Here is a 16,413-nt window from a genome sequence, read left to right as displayed (position 1 = left end):
GTGTCAAGCATGCTTGTATACAAAAGACACAAAGTAAGTCAACAGGAGAAAGAATCTTTCTTTGGTCTCATAGTATGAGGTACAGTGTTACGATTATTGGAACAGTTATTCCAACTTGCTTGCTAATGTGATTGAAGTGCAATTTTCAAAGCAGTCATAAATGGAGGAAAAAAATAAGTAACAATATTGACCAATACAAGGTAAAGCATGAGGTTAGGTTGTATATTGCTGCATAGATCACCATATAGATGACCATATTACTTCAAATATTTCATTCAACTTTCTGGCAGCAAGAACTGCAATTAGGTTCTCACGTCAAGACCTAAAATATTAATTCATCACATTACCTTTTTTTAAATTTGGGCAACTATTTGAGGAGCTGCAGTATGTGTTTATCCTGCCTGAACTTAAACCAGTGTTCTGACAAGCAAAGCAAGAGGGTTAGGAATTCCTGTGCAATGAGAATAAAACTCTGGACTTCCTTTACGCCAACGTGAAGTGTGCATTTGGCTTTTTTCTCTCCCTCTTCTGGTGAATCGGATTAAAATATTGTCAATTTTGAGCCCACAAAGAAGGTCAACAGTGGAATAGCATGTGTGGCCAACCATCATGACAGTTTGGGCTAAAGTCAGTGAAGGCACTAAAGAAGGCTTGCCATGCCACTGTCTGGTTGTATGTTTTTAAAGATTACAATTTTATTCAAAAGGAATATGACATTCATTTAGTATTTCATGTTCTGTATTTATTGATGTGTACAGCACTTAGTTTCAACTGTAGTTGTGTTTTTATAGTGCTCTGTAAATAAAGCCGAGTTAAAGCTTGAAAAATTTTGTAGTTATGGATACATGGCTTCAATTTAGCGCTCCTCACAAGACCTCATTTCAGACAGCATCAAAGGATCAACTGCATTTATTCTTTTGGAAACTGTCTGAAAGGAGACGAAGAAGCGTAACGACTAGACTTCAGTGGGAAGGACACAAAAGACTCAGCTGGTGTCGAATACTATTTTTCTGGCGAGTGTTTCAGTGTCATGATAGTTGGAGAAAGTGAAGTCAAAAGCAGTAATGAACAGGTACCAAAGGACGTAATACAGAAAAGGAACTTTTAAAGCAGAAGTAGAGTCAAACATTTCCTTTACAACAATATGTTCTATGTGGCCCCACCAGTTCAAACACGGTATTCTGATTATAATATTGTGTTTGTATAATATGAATTAAGATCAATAATCCACCCATTTTTATTCATCTGAGGATTGGCCATTTTTCCTTGTACTGCCACTTGTGATCAATTGAAAATGTCATCACAGTGCCTCAGGGCTCAGCTTGCAAACGTCATATGACCAAACCCAGAAAACAGGTGAGCCATGGCAGTTGTTACCAGAGTCCTGAAACAATGTGATGTCATTTCCAGTGGACAGCAAGTGGCAAGGAAACATGGAAGCACCCTCAGATGGATACAAATGGGTGGATTTTTCTGTTAAATTCATACTCCACAAACACACACAAATACACTCACTAAATCGCGTTTCACCTTTGGTAGACTCTCTAGATAGCGGAAAGTCGAATCCTTTTTTTTCTTCCTAGATTTTCTAAACGGGTCAATTTGACCCACAAAATAACAGTGAGGTTTAAAAAGGTTTTGACATTTAGTTTGTTATAATATTAACAATATTAATAATAAGTACAGCAACAACAGTAATAATAATAATAACAATTTAAAAAAGCAATATTCTTTTTCTTACCAAGGTTTGAACTTTGAGCATGTTTAAACAAGACAGGAATGTTAACGGTGAGGTTAAAACAGTATAATAATAGCAAAAAAAAGTTTCCTACTTTGCAGATTTCACCTATCGTGGGTTATTTTTGGAACATAACCCCCGTGATAAACGAGGGACCACTGTATTAATCAGAATACTGTGTTTAGACAAGTGGGGTTGCAGAGAACATATTATTGTTAACATCATTTTTTACTTGACTTCCTCTTAAGTAAAGAAAGGAAAGAAGGACGCAAATTAATGAAGTGAGTCTATATACTGAGCGTATTCATACCTACTTTTGGCCACATACTCTAAAAACACTTGGGTAAAAAATAACCCAAATTGGGTCCCACCAAACTTTTTGGCAGGATGCTTTTGTAATTGGGTTATTTTGTAGAAAAATGAAAAACAGTCCCAGTTTGGTCAGTCCCTGTTTGACCCAATCTGGTTTATTTTTGACTAACCTGTTTTTAGAGCGTTGCAGTGTTTATACTGTAAGCAGTATTACTTTTCAGGGGGCTTTCCACCTTTGATGCTTCCCCCCAAAGGTGGTTTCACCTCCCCCTTGGCAGGTCTGTCCTGGCTGGGAAGGGCGGTGTAAGGCCGGGGGCCCCAGCGTAGGTACCGATGCCCCTGCCTCAGGTAGAGGGGCATGGAGTCCCAGCTGAAGGTGATGTCCTTGAAGGCGTGCAGCAAGAAGATGCCCAGCACGATGGTGAGGAAGCCGCTGATGGTGCCCACCACAGCGCCGGCGCTCATGCGCAGCCACTCCTTGAAGAGGATGGCGGAGCAGGCCATGACAGACGTGGTGAAGAACACATAGTAGATAGGCGTGACGATGGAGGTGTTGAAAATGTCCAGGGCCTTATTCAGGTAGCTGATCTGGATGCTGACGCACAGCGCCAGGCAGAGCAGCAAGCACCAGAAGAGCGGGTGCCTCAGCACGGCGGTCCCGGCGACCGCTTCCTTTATGCCGATGCCCAGGCCCTTGACGCAGGAAACGGACAAGGAGCCGATGATGGAGCAGATCATGATGTAGACTAGCACATTCCTCTGTCCGAAGCGCGGTGCCACGGCGAAGATAAGCACCAGGCTGCTGCCCACAACGCACACAGCAAACACAATGAAACCTAGTGGGGAGCATTACACAAAAAATATTAGTATTCCCCACATGTGACAAAACTACTCACACTCTGTACGTAAAGTGGAAGTCAAACCTCAAAAAATCGTATAGGTTCTATGCGCCTCCACTAGACTAAACACGGAATTCTGATTAATATTGCGTTTGCAGAATAGGAGTTAAGAAGGAAAATCCACCCGTTTTAATCCATCTCTGGGGCGGCCATTTTGTCACTTGCTGTTGGCTGAAAATGACATCTCGCCTACAAAATGGCTTCCTAGGACAAAATGGCCATCCGTCATAGGACGCCCATTTCGTAGGCAATAAACGATAGATGGGAAATTAAAAAAATAGTCAGATTAAGCATTTTTTCCGTCTATGTAATCGTCTATGTAATCGTCTATTTTCACGGCGAGGCTTCCATTTCCCGTTGGCCACAGCTGAAGTCCTAAAAGGTACAAAAGGTCCAAAGGTCCTAAAAGGAGACGCACTTAGGCTTGCCGCAGTGAGGCTTTTTATGCCACGGTGAGTCTTTCGTTTCAAATATCGCTCAGCGAGGGCAGGTGGGTTGTGAAAGTTGTTCGAAGTTTGTGGAAACGGAAGCCCATTTAATATGATAGGCGGACCAGCCTATAGGCGATTACTATTTGGTCCGGCCAGACAAAAAGGCGGATAAACGGCAGCGGAAGGGTACCCCGGCTGCAGGCGGAAGGCGATATAACGGACCGCAAAATTTTAGTAAAATGCCCAGCTCTGATTCTTATTAGTATGTTATGTTTTATGCACTGCCCTTTGGTACGGCTGCGGCTGTTGTGAAAGCGCTATAGTATATACCGTATTTTCTGGACTATAAGCCGCACCTATGTTGAAAAATTTACTGCATTTACAGAACGATTTTAAACTGTAAATGTACATGTATGTACCTGAACATGCTCTTTCCTAACAGTGCCTTTTAACATGGCAGCATATTTGCTAAATATAACGGAACACAACCAACAGTACTTAATTAATTTTACTGCCCGCTGTCACTCCAGTTTGTCAGTTAACGTCCACCACCTTTTATTGCTGTACTTCCACATACCACCTAATTCCTAGTGCATAGTGCCCTTGCCTGCTGAACTTCTCCACCTGCAGTCACATCCTGTTAATGGCAATTGTGTTGTATTGTAATTCCGGATTGACCGCTCCTAGCGGTGGAAGAAAAATCCACAGAATAGCCGCACCTTTATATAAGCCGCACGGTTCAAAAGTCGAGGAAAGTCGAGGAAAAAAGCTTATAGTCCGGAAAATACGGTAAATAAAGTTGAGTTGAGAATGAAGCTCTACTTCTTTTTGTAAATGAAGCTACTCAGAGCACTACTTTTGCCTGAATGAAGCTCCTGAACTCACTTCCCAATAGTTCCCTGGTACCAAAATGCCACAAGATGGTGGCAAAGCACTACTTTTGTTTAAATGAGGCTCCTCAAATAACTTCAACTTTGTTCCTTAGCACCAAGATGCCACAACAAAATGGAAGAAAATCAGTAGTTTTGTCTGACTGAATCTCACTTCAGAATAGTTCCTTGGCGCCAAGACACCCCAAAATGGCAGAAAAACACTACTTTTGTCTGAACGAATCACCACAAATCACTTCAGAATAGTTCCTTGGCACCAAGATACCACAAGATGGTGGCAAACCACTGCCTTGGCTAAATGAAGTTTTTTATCTCACATCAACATTGTTCTTTGCTACCAAGATGCCACTAGACGGCCAGAGCACAAAAAGTGCAAATCCATGAGTTTTTCAGCAAAACACAGAGGATCAGTTCTGTGAAGTACCGTACAAATAACATACTCAAGTACAGTAACATAGTATTTGTATCTGGTTACTTTCCCCCTCTGGTATCCTGCTATGTATTCACGCCAAGATGTCCGTTGAGCACACGTCTCACCTGGGTCTTTCAGCTTCTCCGCCATGGCAGCGAGTGAGGCCACCTCCTCCTCCTGGGGGGCGTGCACCACCATAACGGTGGAGCCCAGCACGCAGAGCAGGCAGCCCATCTTGCCGTGCACGTTCAGACGCTCATTGAGGAAGTATGACGACAGCACGGCGCTGCGGACAAACACGGCAGACAGTTTTCACAAAAGCTTCTTCTCGAGCTGTACCAGGTGGGGTGTTTTCTTTTTTTTTTTTTTTTTAATGGAACAGAACTATACGTGAATGATGTAATGTAATATCAGAGTAAATCTAAAAATAGAATTGTGAGATTGAAATAACTTTAGTAGAAGAAAACAACTTCTGAGAATAAAGTTCAGGGAGAGGAGCACATAATTTTACAATTTAAAAAATTAGATGATTAGTAGAACAAATATTATACAAGTCATTGTAATTAAGATTTTAAAAAATCTCAGAATAAAGTGCTAAATTTAGGATATAAAATAATTTTGCCACAAGAAAGAGTCCAAAAATCATTTCAATTTTACAAAAATAAAACAATACAATTATTAGATGAAATTCAATTAATAATAACATTAATAGATATATATTTTCACCCAAAATTAAAGAATGAAGTCACTTTATTTGTTGTAATATTACAAGTCTGAAAAAATTGGAAGAAGACATTGGTAATGTCCTTTTACAGGAATAAAGTTGATCAGGAAAAGAAACGCAATGACGTCATAGATTGCTTGAAGACCGTACAACTTCACATACCTATCACACTCACAGCCTCAGGGAAATACATTTTGCCAATACCTCGGGACTGCTACGACATGCTTTGACGCATCAACCAGCATTTTAGAAGTCAGCATCCACACGGCCGCTTGTAAATACTGTGTCGAAGCAAATGACGTACCTTACGAGCACACTCAAAGCTCCCAGAGGGGTGACGAGTGTGGCCGGTGCAAACGCGTACGCCGCAAAGTTGGAGGCTTCTCCGGCTCCCACTGCAACACAATCAGTTTGCCTTAACACCCAAACACACAACGTGCCATTCCCTTCCTGTCCATGATGCGCAAATGTGCTCTTTGCAGGGATGTGTGTGTGCACATGAAGAGGCTCATTTTTGGCAAAAAAAAGACCACCATGTTGGAGCACCATCAAATTTCTCTTACACAGTGAGGTACGAAAGAATCACTGCCTAAGTACAGTTCAATTGTATTTCAATTTTTAGTACCACATATTTGCATTTACTTTGCTTGGTCTTTGTGGTGGTACTTGGAAGGAAAAGTATTTTTTGAGGAAGTAATTAGTGTAAAAATTATGAGAACCACTGGTCATTCACTTACTTGAAATAAGCCCTGCCCACCATAGCCATTCTTTCAGGTAAGCATAGCCGCCTTGACCTGGAGAAAAAAAGTTGGTGGTCGTCTCCATAATAGTAACTATCATGACGATGATTATGATGATGACAATACTAGTACTGCTACTAAAAATAATAATGAAGAATAAGTGAGCATAAGTGGAATAGAAGATGGATGGATGGACGGATGGAAGTAAGGAGTTTTTCTGACAATAGTATGCGGTTTTGTAATTCATGGTATCTCTCAAAGAACAATTATTTAATGTATGTCCTCGTACCCGTAATTTTGGGGATATATATTTTTTTCCAATGCATTTTTAATGGACTTCAATTATACAGTGGTACCTCTACTTACGAACGTCTCTTCATACGAAATTTTCAAGTTACGAAACGCCTCAACAGGAAAATATTGCCTCTTGATACGAAAAGTAAAAATACAGTATGGGCTGCTAATCGCAGCTCCGGAGTTTCCTGAACGCAACATATTCATAGCTGCTCTGCCATTAGCTATTACCTAGCATCTTCCTGGCATCCCGTTGGCTAAGAGGGACCTCTACCGTATGTGTTTATGTGTGTAGATAGAGAGGTAGATAGATATATATGCGATAGATATGTCTATGCAGTGTCCTTGTCAGCCGCCCCTCGGGCCATGAGGTGTTCCGATAGTTTTATATGAATTAGAAATGAGGAAAAGAAAAAACGGAGAAACTCTTTTTTTTTTGTCCATACAAACAAAGCAAGAGATAATAGAAAAGTATGAAAAAGAGATGCGTTTGGTTGATCTCGCCAAAGAATATGACCGTAATGTATCGACAGTCGCCACGTTATTAAATCAGTTCTTTACAAAACGCCAGGCAAAAACCACTTCTGAGAGAGAATATGAACCAAAGAGGGCAAAAAGCGATGAGGACAGCAATTAAAAGGTAAACGACCATCATTTTTATTCTTTGCTCTATTCTTTGTTTTTTACATTATGCACAACTCTCATTTATTGTGCAATTGTAACAGGTATTTGTTACATGTTTTGATGCATTTTTATGCTTTATAAAACATTTATGTCTGAATATTGGGGGGCTTGGAACGGATTAGGGCATTTACATGGAAAACACGTCTCTACTTCCAACATTTTCTACTTTCTAAATTTCTTCCAGAACCAATTAATTTCATAAGTAGAGGTACCACTGTATGCAAATTTTTGCTCTTCACAGGCTGGTCTGGTCCATAACCTCCTCGCGAATAGAGGGGGTCCACTGTACCTTAAATAATGAAATTAGTAAAATTACAATATCGAGTTTGTGTTCGTTGGAGAAGTGGTGATGTTTCAAAACTACAGTAAAAGTATTACAACGATAAAAATATTGTAATAAATAAAATATAGTTGTAGTTTTACAAAACATTGTATGTTTTTTTTTTAACATGACTAAACCATTTTCCCCACAATAGTCTAAGAACTACAATAAATATCACAGGGCTTCAATGTGAATAAAATTACAAGACAAATCATACGTGTAGATTTTTTGTCCTTTTATGGGGCACTTGAGTACCTGCTCGCATGGAGCCCTTGCTGGCCAATCGCAGCAGGCCTTTCTTCTTCAGGATGAAACTTGCGCCGATAAAAAGACTGGAGGACACGGCCAGAGAGAGACCAATGTAGAAGTCCACACGACCCGCTTCCATCTGAGACAGACGATAATCGCGTAGTTGTCACAAACACATTTTGGACAGAAAAACACATTCCTCCGCCCATTCCACTTCGACGAATACAAAAGCCGTCTTTCCACATCACATGACGGCCTGCGACGCGAATGAACTTAAAACTACTTTTTGGGTGGCGTCGGTCACGAGTCGGGGAAACAAACAACTTAGCAAGGAAGTTTGAACAGTCCCAATGTGGCGACGGTCATTGACAATATTGTGGGGGATAAATTAAGTGTACCTCGGTGGTCAAGTCGACTCCATCCGTCTTCGTCGCCGTCAAGGGGCGGGCACGTACGCGCGGCAGCTACACTCCACCGACCGCTACGACCTGCTGAGTGGATGGTCATGTGACCCGTGACAGCCTAGCTAGGTTGGCATTACAAGCTAATGTCTATAGCCTATCACGATTCTTTCAAATAGAGCCACGCTAGGGAAAAATATGATTACTTTACGTGAACTAAGTCTTAATATTGCAAGGATTTTCCTGCTAAAATTGTTGTTGTTCTTTTCAAGACTGTGAATACTGTCAAGACTCATATTTGTATATCTAGTCGTTAGCGCATACAGATATATTTAGCCAATTATGTCTGTTTACCACCAACAACAAGCAAAAAAACTACTTTTGTTTGCATTGGATTTGTATATCAAAATTCCGATTTATTCTATAGCTCTGAACGCACCAAGGCTCCCTAAGCGCAATTTGATTGGCTCGTTAGAAGTCACGAGAGCACTTGCTCATCGATTTGATTGGAAGATTGTTACCTTGCAATCCGGAAGAAGACCCAACCTTGACAACTGTCATGTTAAATCTCACATGCCGCAAACTTGATCACTAGTTTTTTTTAGGAACGCGCTGCTTTGTAAGCACTTCAATAGTATGTAATTTTTCGTGTACAATTGTGATATTCCGGTAATCATGTAGCGGGTGTTTCGATGTTACACGTCTATTACAATAACTAAACGAGCCGCTAGCATTTCTTTTAGCAAAACATTACTGACAGAGCGCTACCATTCAAAATGAGGACGCCTTTACGCTTCATCACTAGGAGCTGCAAATCTGTTGGCAGCTGGCAACAAAACGCCTTTTTATCACCATTTTCAACTCAACGTAGGGTCAGATGCACAAGCAGCGGTGTGTGCCAAAAGGAAAGAAGCTACTACATAACCACGCCCATCTTCTATGTCAATGCCTCTCCTCATTTGGGCCACCTGTATTCAGCACTTTTAGCCGACTGCATGCACAGATACAAGCTTCTACAAGGATTCAAGTCGAGATTTGCAACAGGTAATTAATTTACCTTTTCCTTCTACTCAACTGCAGAGAGGACCAGGCCTTTATGGAGGGTGGCATACACTTCTTCATTTCAGGAACGGACGAGCACGGTTTAAAAATCCAACAGGCGGCTGAGGCAGTAGGAGAAGACCCCATGTCCTTCTGCACGGGCATGTCACAGAGATTCCGGCAGCTCTTCCACAGCTGTGACGTGTCCTTCACGGACTACATCAGGACCACCGAGAAGAGGCACCGGCGGTCCGTGGAGCACTTCTGGTGTATGCTGCGTGACAAAGGGCTCATTTACAAGGGCAGTTACGAGGGCTGGTACTCCACGCCGGACGAGAGCTTCCTTACGCCGACACAGGTGGCGGACAGCGTTGATGCGTCCGGCCAGGCTATCAAGGTGTCGCTGGAGAGTGGTCACAAGGTGTGTCCACAAAGATTTGTCTCAAGGGGGAGTTTGCAATTTTTGAACAAAATCATTTTTTGTCCATTTTGTTTTGATAAACAAGAAGCCACCACATTTCAACAAAGTGACAAAAGTAAAAAATAAAAATAAAAAATTAGCATCACCTCTTAAGAATGAATGCTGGATTGAATGGAGTCCGCTACTCGACTGCAGCCAGCATAGGAGTTGCGTGTGGATTTGCATCAGTAGGTAAATGAGGTACAGTGCTAAGCGCTGTGAGTACCAAAGGTAGAAAAGCGCTATACAAGTGACAGCCCATTTACCATATCTAAAAAATGGCCACAGTAATGTCCCATTAGAGCAAATTCTGTCTGTAAGGCACTCGGGAATAAATGACGGTTCTACTACTGAATGCCTAGTTTGGTTTAATGGCCCATGTTCATTGTTTTTACATTTCTATCTACCTGTTTGTCAGGTGGAGTGGCTGAAAGAGGAGAACTACATGTTCCGTTTGTCGGCATTTCGGACTCCACTGCTCGACTGGCTCCAAAAAAACCCTGGAGCCATCCAGCCCGAGCGCTTCCTCCAGGATGTTCTCCAGTGGCTGAAGGACGACCTTCCGGACCTCTCTGTATCCCGCCAAAGAAGCCGCCTCCAGTGGGGTATTCCGGTGCCGGGGGATCCCGAGCACACCGTCTACGTGTGGTTGGATGCTCTGGTGAACTACCTGACAGTGGCTGGTTACCCCGACGACCACAATCATTGGTGGAGCGTGGCCCGCCACATCGTCGGCAAAGATATTCTGAAATTCCACGCCATCTACTGGCCGTCTTTCCTCCTTGGGGCGGGACTGCCGCTGCCGCAGTCCGTCCACGTGCACTCGCACTGGACAGTCAACGGGACCAAGATGTCGAAAAGTTTGGGCAACGTGGTGGATCCCTTTGAGCGCTCGCAGGCGTTCACCACGGACGGTTTGCGGTACTTCCTGCTGCGTCAAGGCGTGCCCGATTCCGACTGCGACTACACAGATCACAAAGTCACCAAACTGCTCAACGCGGAGCTGGCTGACTCTTTGGGCGGCCTCCTCAACCGCTGCACCGCTCCTGCTCTCAACCCAACACAGACCTACCCGCCATTCTGCCCTTTGTCTTTCCCTAATGAGCGAGGCGGCAGGGCAGTGCCCGAAGACTACCACATGCTGGATGCTGTGCGAACCCTCCCGACGGTGGTGGAGCGTCACTACGAAAGCCTGCACGTGTACAAAGCCATGGAAGCCATCACTTCCTGCGTTAGACAAAGCAACGGCTTCGTTCAACGGCACACACCGTGGAAGTTGAACAGGATGGACTGCGCCGACCGACGCTGGCTGGACGCCATCATCCACATCTCCCTGGAATGTCTGAGGATTTACGGGACCCTCCTGCAGCCCGTTGTGCCAAGAGTAGCCGACAAGCTTCTGTCCAGACTTGGCGTGCGAGCCGACGAAAGGAACTGGACCGACCTAGACTTCCTGCCGAGTTACCACGGCAAAGACTGCCCCTTCCAAGGGAGAACGCTAGGACCTGATACAGGAGTGCTTTTTAATCGCCTGGAAAGTGCCAGCGGAGATGGGCAAAAGCCAAAGAAAATGAAAAAGCAGTCTCAAAGCACATTACATAGGGACTAGGCCTTGATCCACGCTCTTCACACATTAAAGGAAACCAACCAAGCCACACTCGAACAAGCACTAGGTAGCAAAGACGAGAAAAAAAAAACTCAAACAGAAACTCAGTGTGGGGAGGCAGTTTTCCTTGACGACAGGGCTGAATTATAACTGGCAACAAATGAAAACTCATAAAACTCAACATAACTCATCTCCAAGGCAGACTAGTCAGTCGCCTCCGCAATCATGAGGACAAACTGCTGACTGGACTGTTGTCCAGAGGACCATTGACACCCTCCACAAGCAACAAAATGTTATTGAACAAGCTTGATGTTCTCATGAGTTCTGTATCAAAGCACCGTCATGAAAAAGTTGACTGGAAGGAAAAAGTGGTAGAAACAAAATGAAACAGGCGAATAAGCTGAGACTTGTGAATAATGTGAAGCAAAACCCACTCAACTATTCTGGGGGATTTTCACAAGGACTTGACTGAGGCCAGAGTCAGTACATCAAGAACCCCTGTGCATAGATGTAAAGGAATTTTGGCTAGTGTAGTCTACTCCTGTTAAGCTACTCCTGAAATAAAGACTACATCAGAACTAAGAAGCATCTTACCTGGGCGAATTAGAAAAAGAAGCAGACTACTGCTTAGTGGTCCAAAGTCATATTTTCAGAGGGACATAAAATTTGCAGTACATTTGGTATTCAAGGACCCAGAGTCTGAAGGAGGTGCACAGAGGCACACAACCTAAGTTGCTCAAAGTCAAGTGTAAAGTTTTCACATTCATTAATGCTGAGTTCAACGTTATGGTGGCCTTTTGCCAGGGTTTTAGAGCACATCACAATTCCTTCTGCTGTCAAGCTTTATGGAGACAATGAATTCATTGTGCATGCATGCACATGCACCGGCAGTGCCCTCTTCTTTGTAGCCCAGCTACAGTACTGAACAAACTTTTTTTTTTTTTTTTTTTGTCAATTAAAGATGGATACTCTGGTGTTACCGAAACCTTTTCTAGATCTAAGACCGGGATGAGTAATTTTCTATTTTAATAAATGAGTATAAAGTAATTTCCTCGCTAAATTTAGTGATCTGTCTTTGATTTCACACATTTGGGAAATGTACCACAAAGCTGCTTCTTTTGCTTTCCTTTCTTTTGTTCATCCATCCATCATCCGAATCATCCTCACAGGGGCACAATTGGCAATTGATCTCGTTTGTTTTTCATAAAACAAAACAAAAACAAAATGCCATTTGGTGTTCCCCTTTGTTCATTGTATCCAGTTGAAATGAAACCGTGTTTGTCCAAGTAAAAAAAATAATTCTATTTTATTTTTTATATATGTAAAAATATATTTGTCAGGGGAAAGAAAGGCGTAACAAGCTTTTCACTTTTCATCCACCTCAAATTAGCCAGGGCAGGGGCGTGCACAGGCCCACCCAGATTGAGACTGCCCACCCAGTGAGATTCATAAAAAAATATATACTTTTACATTTTTAATAAATTATCAAATTATTTTTGAATTAGTTTTTTGTTGTGTTTTATTTTATTGAATATTAAGAATGGCATCATTGTGGTTGTCTAAGGAAAATCTGAACTTCATATTATTCAGTTTATCATTTTATTTGAATATATGTTGTGTCGCGATAGGAGGATTGTGCTCAGTGAAAGAAATATTCAGGCACACCCTGATTTTTCCAGGCCGACCAATTAGCCACGTTCCAGCTCCGCCCCTGGTACACTGCACAGTACCTGTTTTAACATTCATTTTTAAACCATGATTCAACATCAGTGCTGATCAAAAATGGAGAGGAAAAATGGTGAAGAATATTGCCCTGACATCACATCATTGGACACGTTCCCACGCGTCTTCGCCACACAAGAGGTGTTTTTCTTTGGTTTAATGGGGAAGCCTCCCATTAAAATAAATGAAAACCCAGAAGAATTAGTGGGTAACTGGTGAATTAGAATATCAACTTTGCAGTAATTGTTCGGTTATTTCCCCGCAAAATTTGACCTAAAAATCAAAATGGTTACATTAGACATCTTTTTTGTGACGAAAATTTGTTTGAACGGAAAGTACTTAAAATACACAAGTACTATAATACACCTAATAATCCTTTAATTTTAAACCTGAAACACTATTTATTTTAGCGTCCATGATAATGAGTACGAGGTTCGAGTAATTAATTGAAAGTCATCATTGACAGCGCCCCGTAGTGGAGAATGTGTAGACTGTAGCTGACTCGCAATTGTGTCCCTCTAGTAGTGCTAAAAAGGAAAATTTTTATGTAATGTCTTTCTGATTCTATCAGTCATAACTGACTTGTGTAGGTATACCGAATGTTGCGACCATTAAGTGTGTACAAACGTGATTTTATGGCTTAGGCCCTAAGCCTTAGTGTAAAAGTGAAAGAAAGAAACATTTTCTGGGCTATTTGAGACAAGAATACGTTTTTGCTCTTGCTTTTATCAAAGTGTTCATTTCACATTTTTCTTAAACTTAAATACAGAATACAGGTAGCAAACAAGACAAAAACTTGACATGATTTAATGGGAAATACACAAAACTGAAAAAAAAAATTGTACAAAGTGAAATAAAATACAGAAAAAAATGCATTATTGTTATGCTTTCAGGTTTTGTATTTTTTTTTTTTTTTACATAGACTTTTCCATTTCTATCTTTGCCTGCATATTCCGACGCTGACAAAAGCAATGTGAAGACATTTTCCCGCCATCTGTCGGACCTTCAACTCAGTTTGTGCCGCTTCACATACACACACTCATAGCTATGCACTTTCATGGTCAGTAATATGAATTGGTGCTCTGCCCTGGTTGTGTATCTATTAATACAAAAAAAAAAAGTTGGTTACAAAGAGAAAATGTGAGAAGATAAGCAAAAGAAGATAGGACTTACTTGAGAGTTGTTGTTGCAGTTGTCTGACCAGAGCGGCCGTCTGCTGCTGCTGCTGCGTCTGCTGCATGCCCTGACGCGGGAACTAAAAGGTGAGTACACATATATGATAATACTGTTAAGTGTAAAAGCACCAGGTACAGCTTTAAATTCGAATTTCCTGTAAAACATGAGTGTATTTCTCTGATAGGAAAAGCCACGCATAATTAAACCACACAAAAAAACAGAGGTGGGCATGTTATAAAAGTTTGCCGGTCCGTTATCTGTCAGCAGCCTTGGTACCTGTCCGTCATCTGTCATTTTTACAAGCCAAACCAAACTAATCATCTGTCGGTCAGTCCGTCTTGTTATTTTCACCACGCTTCTGTTGTTAAACATAACAAGGTCCGTCAATCCGGAAAAAAAAGGCCCAACAGATGAAAAATCCATCCATCTGAATTTCATTAAAATGGTAAATGGAGTGCACTATGTGCATTATGTATCAGCTTGCTGCTCAAACAGCTTCACACTCACATACATTTGACATGCCTGCTGCCACTTTAACTCCTTAAAGTTTGACTTTAATTCTGTGTCCGATTGTTGTCAAAGGTACAATCCTGGTGGATTAAAATGCTTCCTTGTCCTTGTGCAAACCGAAATAAAGTAGCTTTAATAAATGATTTTTCTTGTAATTCGTTTTCCCTTTCTTCTGTCTTTTAACGGTTGGCAAACAACTTTTGGTGCATAACTGTCATCTTCTGAAATGGCGTGTGAGTCTGCAAAATATCATTTCACAACCTACTCACTACTCTTTCCAAAAATAAAAATACAATTGTAAAACTCCAACTCACAAGAACTTCTCTGTAAAACTGTCTCTGTATTCAAAGCTACTTTATTACTTCTGAGCTCATTAATTACTAGTCAGCCTGACTAACTCATGATTCTTGCTTTGGTGCATATCACCACCTGCTGTACATATACAGTCAATGCAGTCTGGGTCGCCTTTCCGTCTCTCTTCAGCAAAACGGACGTCCGTCAATGATGGACCGTGGGGTCCGTTTGGACTTGACCAGGTTAGTGCTGGTTACACAGACTGACGAAAATCTACTACGTCTTTTGTAAATAAATAAATAAATAAATATATTTTTTAGGTGTCCGTCTGTCGTCTAACGTCAGCAAAACGGGCAGACAGCCAGAAAGCCCACCTCTGCAAACAACAATGACACTGAAAATTAATGCATTAATGTTGGGAATATGAAATTACTCTCCAATGTAAGAACTAAACTTGTTTACATTTAAACTTCAGTTGCTAAGGCAACGCAAGTGATGTCATGAAAGCTGTGCTCGCAAGATTCTAATTTCAACTTTCCCCCGCTCTCATAATGGTCAATGGAGACTTCAATCATATTCCTCTTGCTCATCTACTAACAACTTCACACAGCATGTTAGAAATGTGAACAAAGGAGCTCTTTGCTCCCTCTTGAGAGTCTGACCTCGGCGACCGAGACCACCAACCTGGCGAAACAGCAGGCGGCCAACATAAAAAGCAGCTATCAAGGGCCCTCACAACCCTAGCCACATTGGGGTACTCTGCACATAGTAAAACCCCTCTAAATTTTAAATGTTTTTGCCAAGCCTGATGTGTGTGCAAAGATGTGTGTGCAATTTTTGCCCACATTTACACCCTCAAAACAACATTTTTCTTTGTTGAAAACTCACAAACTTCATGTTATAATAAAAATTCCGTTGGACCTTATCATTGTGTGATCGGTGCAGCACAGTAAAATGTAAAAGACATTTCATGTCGCCACCAAAGACTTTTTTTTAATGTTTTTTGCATGTGATGCAACACGAAAATTCCAAAAAATTACAACTGGTTCGTGAAGGAAATTTGAAGCTTCATTATCCTATCACTAGGTTACCAAGGTTATTTTAGTTAACAAAAACTAACGAAATAAAAGTTAAAATTGAAAAAATATTTTCGTTAACGAAATTAAAAAACAAATGCTTTTAAAGAGACGAAAACTAACAAACTACATTTTACGTTTATAAAACTAACTATAATTAGAGCCAAAATGGCTTTCGTTTTTCTCTTTGGCAATCAACTTAATACACGAGACTTTGGGGTTATTTTAAATGTATTTATTTAAATTTTACTGCACAGCCATTAGCGGGTAGAAGAGAAGGTTAAACAGTCGTCTGGGACAGTGATTCTCAACCAGTGTGCCGTGAGAGATCATCAGGTGTTCCCCAGAAAATTATCTCATGCCAATTATTTTTGACAAAAATGTATTATTTTCTCATTTAAAAAAATGTATTAATGAATGTATGTATGCCAA

The 16,413-nt window shown here is 41.3% G+C and overlaps 3 protein-coding genes across 7 annotated transcripts in view; 1 reads left to right on the top strand and 2 right to left on the bottom strand.

The window, feature by feature from the left end:
• Nucleotides 1–34: 34 nt before the first annotated feature.
• Nucleotides 35–9,004, bottom strand: LOC147151711 (magnesium transporter NIPA2). 2 transcript variants are annotated; one of them, XM_086015888.1, is made up of 7 exons: nt 8,865–9,004; nt 8,094–8,186; nt 7,702–7,834; nt 6,144–6,200; nt 5,711–5,801; nt 4,808–4,968; nt 35–2,886 (listed from the first exon to the last, which is right to left on the bottom strand). In XM_086015888.1, the coding sequence occupies exons 3-7, from the start codon at nt 7,832–7,834 to the stop codon at nt 2,261–2,263; spliced, it is 1,068 nt and encodes a 355-aa protein (XP_085872014.1). In that variant the 5' UTR covers nt 8,094–8,186; nt 8,865–9,004; the 3' UTR covers nt 35–2,260. The 2 variants fall into 2 exon arrangements, with proteins under 2 accessions (XP_085872014.1, XP_085872024.1); XM_086015898.1 differs by having other exon boundaries at nt 8,094–8,183; nt 8,865–9,001.
• Nucleotides 7,996–12,666, top strand: mars2 (methionyl-tRNA synthetase 2, mitochondrial). 2 transcript variants are annotated; one of them, XM_086015863.1, is made up of 3 exons: nt 7,996–8,225; nt 9,177–9,558; nt 10,016–12,666. In XM_086015863.1, exons 2-3 carry the CDS (start codon nt 9,193–9,195, stop codon nt 11,204–11,206), a joined length of 1,557 nt encoding a protein of 518 aa, XP_085871989.1. In that variant the 5' UTR covers nt 7,996–8,225; nt 9,177–9,192; the 3' UTR covers nt 11,207–12,666. The 2 variants fall into 2 exon arrangements, with proteins under 2 accessions (XP_085871989.1, XP_085871979.1); XM_086015853.1 differs by having other exon boundaries at nt 7,996–9,140; nt 9,224–9,558.
• Nucleotides 12,667–13,631: 965 nt separating this feature from the next.
• The window catches only part of med12 (mediator complex subunit 12), a 32,752-nt gene continuing 29,970 nt past the window's right edge, over nt 13,632–16,413 (bottom strand). For all 3 annotated transcript variants that reach the window (XM_086015783.1, XM_086015803.1, XM_086015793.1), the window contains exons 41-42: nt 14,099–14,180; nt 13,632–14,024 (exon numbers count right to left, since the gene is read on the bottom strand). In XM_086015783.1, coding sequence (XP_085871909.1) covers nt 13,987–14,024; nt 14,099–14,180 — 120 coding nt within the window. In that variant the 3' untranslated portion in view covers nt 13,632–13,986. The remainder of the gene's footprint in view (nt 14,025–14,098; nt 14,181–16,413) is intronic.

Source organism: Filicampus tigris, chromosome 2 (genome assembly GCF_054856515.1).
Source record: "Filicampus tigris isolate MCC_2025a chromosome 2, RoL_Ftig_1.0, whole genome shotgun sequence".
Taxonomy (NCBI): domain Eukaryota; kingdom Metazoa; phylum Chordata; class Actinopteri; order Syngnathiformes; family Syngnathidae; genus Filicampus; species Filicampus tigris.
Note: the sequence above shows the minus strand (reverse complement) of the source record. Positions and strands in the feature narration are given on the sequence as shown.